Source organism: Esox lucius, chromosome 6, assembly GCF_011004845.1.
Source record: "Esox lucius isolate fEsoLuc1 chromosome 6, fEsoLuc1.pri, whole genome shotgun sequence".
In the NCBI taxonomy this organism is placed as follows: domain Eukaryota; kingdom Metazoa; phylum Chordata; class Actinopteri; order Esociformes; family Esocidae; genus Esox; species Esox lucius.
In genome coordinates this window covers 17,518,588-17,525,412 of record NC_047574.1, presented here as the reverse complement: position 1 = coordinate 17,525,412, position 6,825 = coordinate 17,518,588, and the positions used below count along the sequence as shown (strand labels likewise).

Here is a 6,825-nt window from a genome sequence, read left to right as displayed (position 1 = left end):
ACAGCTGTATTCATTCATATTTCATATCAACTCCTTCTCCCAGTGCTTTAACACTGTTCTTTGATCAAAGAAGATAACTTGGTTCTCAATAGGAAGGTTCCCTGCCAGCATGAGAGAGCCCAGTCTACTGTAATAACTTCTGTATACCATAGCAAATTCCTGCTTTCCATCTTTTGAAATACCTGTTCTTATAGTAACTATGAAATTGCTATTGTCATGTAGATTACATGATAATGAAAAAGATATGCTTAGTTGGTTGAGTCTGGTAAATAATGATTTGGTAAAACATCAGCATGTGTACAATCATATTGAATGCCAAGTGCAACTCAGCATCTAGCTAATTCAATATATCACAAATTTTGCATTATTCGTGTTGCAGTCAGTTGATGTCCAAGCACTTTCACTGGATTCTTTGTTTGATTTTGAGCTATGTTCAATTTATGAATACATGACTTCTGGACCAGTTTCCTAATCAGACAGCTCAAGAGTGTCACCGTGTGGGGAAGCGTAGATACAAAAAAATGTTTCAATTGAAAATGTGGAATATTATCGTTGATTCGGCACAGTTTGTTTTAGCACAGTAAATAACATTGAAATGGTGCTTTGTTGTTCACAGTCTAAAGTATAAAAATAACAAATATTTTAATAATTCAAACATCAAATAATACTTAACAATGCCTCATCAATTTAGAGTAATGATTTCACAGAGTATTCAGACCAAAACAATCTGGGCTTCCAAAGTTCCTTGATATTTACCAAAATATTCTCATTTGCATATTCCTATAACTGTGTGAGACCCAAGTATAGAGCAAGAAAGGAAGACATCCCAGTCCCTCTCATAAATAATAGTTATAGGCTTTGATTATGAAAATATTGAGGGTTTTGAATTTTTCTAGTCTGTAGAACAATTTGTTTAGTTCTAGTTGAAATGTTCTATACCATAACATGAATGGTCATAATTGGCAGTATTCCAAATTAATAATTTCCTTTTATATATTTCTTTATTTTTTAAAGACAGAAGGAACATCAGAGTCAGTTCATAATTTGTATTTTTTTAAGACAAAGTATCTATCAATATATGAAAGTTTGGCACATATATGGCACATACATATATGTTTTTGCAACACATACTGTACAACAACTTCTACCTATGGCTCAGAATGTTTGTTTTTCAAATGTAAGTAATATACTATATATTTTAAGTAATGTACCCAAGTGAATGGCTATTACCATGCAGTACATTTTGCTTGTGTACGGACGAGCTCTATGAAGATGCATTACGCTGTTATTCAGGTGGGGCTGCTACCATGGGTCCCTCAGGTTTAACCACCCTGAAGTACTTGACGACCTTGTCATTTAAACTTCCTCTGAAGACTTTGTTCCTGCAATTGGGACAAAACTTAGTCCCCAGGTCTAACTCACATTGAAACTATGTTTGTTTGATGTACATGATTGACAGATTTATTGAAACACAATGCTTTTCATTGGAATGATGGGTTCTGAAACTCCTTTTTCCTGGAGCCACACTAAAAATGAAACATAAAAATGTTTCCCTTTAGGGGTTCAACTGAAGCTCTGGGGCAACCCCTATAAATTATTAGTGAAACCCTTTAATGCACCAGTGAAAACATTTTATTTCACTGTTGATTTCTTTCACACTATTATAACATGACTGTATTTGGAATATAATCTATTTTCCAGATACGTCCATCAAAATGTAGGGAAAGTCTGGTGGATTACTTATATTGGGCCTTTGCTAGCCAACAAGAAAGTTGTGCCAATTCAAATAGGCTCTGTGCACAAGCATATGGACAAAGTTCCGCTTTAGCCAGATGTCGGCATATCAGTTTCCGGTTTACTTAAGGCGATCACCCGCGTCGCCCAAAATTTCTGTTTTTAGTAGATGTCTCCAAGACCTGCCTAAAATAAGCATTAGTTATGTCCATCGAATTGTTGATGCCTGGTTCCCTGTTCCAACAAGCAAGCAGAACAAGGGATTCAAACTCTACGTATCGAGTTGTCTGCACAACTACGAGGGTAAGTAGTTTACTGTGGTGTGCCGGCCGGCTATCGGCTAAGCTAGTTCCCCTTGCTTGCCAGTAAACATCTGGTCCTATATGGTATTAATTGCGCTTAAACCTGCGTTACGTGGAAGTATATAAAAAATTGCCTTTTCTGACTATTTCTAAGTCATTCAATGGCTCCAGCCATATTTTATTAAAAAGGGGACATTCTCCTGATTAAAATGATGCCCCACTGGTACCTTGAAACTTAAATGAGTCACATACATGATATTTCTTTTTTTTCTGTACAACAGCATCACTCATCTTGTTGTGAGTTTAGGTGTTTACTAATGCGGATGAGTATTAGTAAGTAAACCGGAAACTGTAATGCCGACTTCTAGACAAAAGCGGAAGTTCATGACTACGCTGGTGCGCAGAGCCTATTACGGCCATGATAGGCATTTGTTGAATAGAACTTTTGGTCAGGATTAAAATGTTTGTTTAGCCAAAGTCAGAAATACAACTCCTTTTGAAGCCACATGTTACAGATTTGCTAAAATTGAAAGCCAACAAAGGACATATTCAAATGGATGTTCCCGGCCTCGTACGCACTGTGTATTAGCCTTGGGATGAGGTTAGGTGGGATGAAACTTTTGGCCTACTTTGTGATATCCCAAAGTTAACTGTAAAACTGTTTCTCTTGGTAAGTGGGTGTACTATAATAATAACCATAATACTTGTAGAATAAAATGTCAAAGGAGCAAAGAACAAACAGCGCCATTACAGGTCGACTGATGCCCAGTCTTTGAATGCTGTATCCTTTCCAAGATTATGTAGTGATGATAATATAGTAGAGGGAAAGTGTGTGGAAAAAACATCCTGCAAGTCCTAATCCAAAGCACTGCTGTATTCCTATCCCATTCCTCCCACTCTTTAGGAAACCCCTCAAATAATGTTCAGAACAGATCAGGAACTGGCAACCAGACAACCAATAAGCCAGAAATGTGTTCAGATGCATTTTTTCAAACAACCACAAACAACTAAATAAAGTGTGAACACATTTGCAAGAGATCTATGCTTAGGCTGCTAAAACAGCGACAGGAGAACTACTGTATATAGACCATTACATAGGCCAATCAAGGCAGCGTATGTAAATATGCCCATGTGAACAATCTAGAGGGCGCACACAAATAAGTGATTAAACAAATACAGAGAATTTTCATTAAATAAGCGTAGTTTTTTTATTAGAAATACTGTGATGATGATTTAAAAACAAAATTAGAAACACTGCATGGGGGCATCAAAAGGGTTCCTTAAGAACCCTTCCTCGATCAACCATTATTCGATGAACCTTTTCAATAAGCTTTTGGTGTTCATTTTTGAAGGGGTCGTACATTTTTGTATTTTATTTGAAGAACCATTAGAAGGGTTTCTGTTCTTCAAACACCTTGTTTGGGTAGCCAGTTTTAATTTGGAAAAGCTCTAAAGGTTTCCTTTTGAACCTTTCACTTTTGTGCACTATCATGTAAGTATTGCTTTGAAAATGAGTAATGGCGTAAAGAATCCGGATGTATTGCCCTTCGAAATAGTATTCCCTCTGAGCAAGGACAAATAACAATGGACCAATCTACCTTCCTGTCCTCTCCCTCTCAATGTGCCAATGGATGTGACCTCCAAAGCCTTAACAATGGCCAACAAACAACACAAGCAGTTGGCTTCTAGCCAACATGACTAAAGCTCAATAAGGTTGCATTAATTTCTGTTGTTATATTTAAAGATGACATCCTAGCCTACCGGCCTCTCCCATTGTCTCAACCATGATTATTTGCCACTGTTGTTCAGTTCCAGTTGCCAGTCTTTGATGAAAAGGTCGCCCATCAAATGGAAAACAGTCATTAGAATGCACTGGGTACTATTCACCAGTGCACATGGGGGAGCAAACTCGACCAAGCTGGTTAATCAAAAGTTAATTATATCATTTTCATGCAGATGAAGGTAACACTGAAATGAATCCCAACACTACAATCATTACCAAAAATAAATAAATAAACAAATAAACAAATAATTCCAAAATGCTATAAAATGTTCAGGGACTAAGAGGCTGTAAACAATATGAGGTTTAATTTGAGGTAAACAAAGTGAATATCCACCAGGGGGTCTGGGAAGGAGAAAGTGAGGTTAAATCAAATTTCGAAACAGATACAGGACATTTTTGTTTTGTATACATTTTTTTGCAATTAACTAAGTCCTTGGTGGCGACTGGAAAAGTTTTTTACTTTGGAAGGCGATGTGAGAACACAATATAAATGTGTAGCAGAACAAAACAGTGTTTTTCAAATAAATTCAAAACATAAAGCAGCTCCAAAACTGTATATGTTGATTAAATGAAAGTATTAAATATTGTACTAATAAAAGAATAATTATAAAGCATCTATCTGGGAAACATAACCTTAGTTACACGCAACTAACCCCCTGTAGTTCCAAGGATTTTATGTACATGTTTTGTTGCACTGATTAGAGCATTCTCTCTATTATGAAGTATCATTTTTAAAAAGTTATATTTTTAAATGCTTGTATATACATAGGTCAAGAATTGATTAATCCAATGTCAGATGGGACTGAGAAGCTATTGTATTACAAGGAAGTTCAACACAGAGAGAGAGATCGTTCAGTAACTCTTTATTACAATTTCACAGGAGATTTCATCAGTCTAAATGTGATGGAAGTTGGCAATAGACAGAAGTGTACTTGAATGCTCCATCATTGTTGTTTATAATGATGCTGAATGTATGTTTCATGTTGTCTCCATTATTTTCTTAGTTCTTCATTCATGGGGTATGGGTCTCTTCGATATCTAGGGAAATCAAAGAGTCATCTTCACAAGTCTAGTTGCACAATGTTGTACAGTAACGTATATATAGAGTATTATTAAACTGCTCTGTCAAATATTAATAACATTGACTGTATGCATTTTTAAAAGGAGATATCAATTCAATATGTTCAGATTAAAAGAACCGGCCACCATAAACAAAAACAATATATATTTTACTTTCTATACGAATACTTACTACATCATACGATCTCAATCTTTCTGGGATATGGGAGTTAATCTCCTCAGGAACAGCCACTACACCTCCTGTGTCCATCATCTTGATATTAATATGAAACAGGAGTTAGTCATCCATACTCTCCTCCTAACAAAAACATGCTTACAGCTTCATTAATAAACCGTTGCTGAACACACATTCCACATGAAATATGCCTATAAATGTAAGATATTCACACACTGTACCTTTACCTAGAGGACAACTCCACTTCTGCACAGGCAGTACTTACCCTGATGGTGGCTTCCAGCTCACCAACACTTCTCTTTCCACCTGGTAGCCACCCATACGACCAGTGCTGAGAGACAGTCACTTGGGCTACCAAAGCGAACACCATCACTTGCACAACCGTTCTGCTGCTAAGATCCATGGGAGCTGGAAAGAAAGCCGGTCAAACACAATTACATTTCATAGTCAACAAGTTTCTTGCGCTATCGCATGTGCAATTAGTATATGTTGTTAACAGAAATACGCATATGTTCGAAAATATGGATTTATATGCATCCATTACATACTGTCTCCTTTCTGTGTATTCCTTTTACAGTGGGAAAAGATCAGCCCTGCATCCTTTTTATATGGGTCTTTTGACATGGAACGGCGTGTGTCATAAGGATTATAATCTTTCCTATATAGGTGTGACACACTAAGTGCCTAATGGACATGAAATGTCATCAACAGGACCTGCTTAGTGTATCATCAGAAGCCTGCATTAGTAGAACAACCACATCTATGATTTGACGAGAAGTCAAGTCAGCGTACGCACAACGTTTGGTGTTTATAACTAAAACAAAATGTATATGATCGTATGTGTAATCGATGCTGACACTTCATTTTGTATCTTTGAAAAATACTTCATACAGAATTGTGATGAAAGACTATACAGGAATATGCTTGTACATCAACTGTTATTCCCGCTTGTATACGCCTTACAAGACGGATTCTATATTATCTGTATGAAGATAATATATGCCATATTACATTGTATTTGATGGTGGTCGAATCAAAGCCACTTGCTTTGTACCACAAGTAACATTCTGTAGTCATTGAGAAAACAGAAGACTGTACCTAACAGGGTAAAGATGAAAACTCACCAACTCAATGTATTAATTATTACAGCTAAAAATGATACATTTATTTGATCAAGACGCAAAACTTTCTCACTCCAATCTAGAACTTGCAAATCTGGTTTCAGTATTAATTGCTAACATAGATACCACCTCCCTAACCCAATGGCATGTAATGTTACAACTCCACTTCTTTGGAGTTGGACGCTGCCATAGAATTGCATTGTATTATAAATGATTAAACATTGGTATTAGCCCCAGTTTTATTTTTCTCTGTTATTTCCTTTTGACCATAAAAAAATGAATAAATGAATAGAGATGGGTCAGAGGATCATCATGGCTCTTTAGTCCTCCTCCTGCTACCTGGAACAAAGACAAACCCACACAATAGCCAGAGAACCTTTGTCTGGACATTAACGCCTATTTGATAGAAAATCCAGGAAACATTTTGGGAACCACAGGTGTTGGTTGTGTCTTGAGGCGGCCAAAAGAGGGAGCCCGGAGACGGAATGGCAGGACCATGGAGAGCACACATAAGAATTGAAAGCGGCTGGCCTGTGGAGTAAGAAAGCTTCTGGAGGCAGTCGGGGGGGCACAGCCTTCCCCAACCTGACCAGGAGAGACGGGGTGCAGGGCTCATGCCCAGTAACCTGG

The 6,825-nt window shown here is 37.2% G+C and overlaps 1 protein-coding gene across 1 annotated transcript; it reads right to left on the bottom strand.

Moving 5' to 3' along the window:
- Positions 1–4,731: 4,731 nt before the first annotated feature.
- gnrh3 (gonadotropin-releasing hormone 3) lies at positions 4,732–5,635 on the bottom strand. The gene is made up of 4 exons (XM_010869958.3): positions 5,623–5,635; positions 5,340–5,482; positions 5,072–5,152; positions 4,732–4,857 (listed from the first exon to the last, which is right to left on the bottom strand). The coding sequence occupies exons 2-4, from the start codon at positions 5,475–5,477 to the stop codon at positions 4,828–4,830; spliced, it is 249 nt and encodes an 82-aa protein (XP_010868260.1). The 5' UTR covers positions 5,478–5,482; positions 5,623–5,635; the 3' UTR covers positions 4,732–4,827.
- Between the last annotated feature and the right edge of the window lie 1,190 nt (positions 5,636–6,825).

What these genes read in the sequence shown, in the direction of transcription:
- gnrh3 (XM_010869958.3), bottom strand. Translation starts at nt 5,477, where the DNA reads ATGGATCTTAGCAGCAGAACGGTTGTGCAAGTGATGGTGTTCGCTTTG. An exon ending in AGCTGGAAGCCACCATCAGG is followed by an intron (nt 5,153 to 5,339) that starts GTAAGTACTGCC and finishes ATTAATATCAAG; the next exon opens with ATGATGGACACAGGAGGTGT. An exon ending in GATTGAGATCGTATGATGTA is followed by an intron (nt 4,858 to 5,071) that starts GTAAGTATTCGT and finishes TGATTTCCCTAG; the next exon opens with ATATCGAAGAGACCCATACC.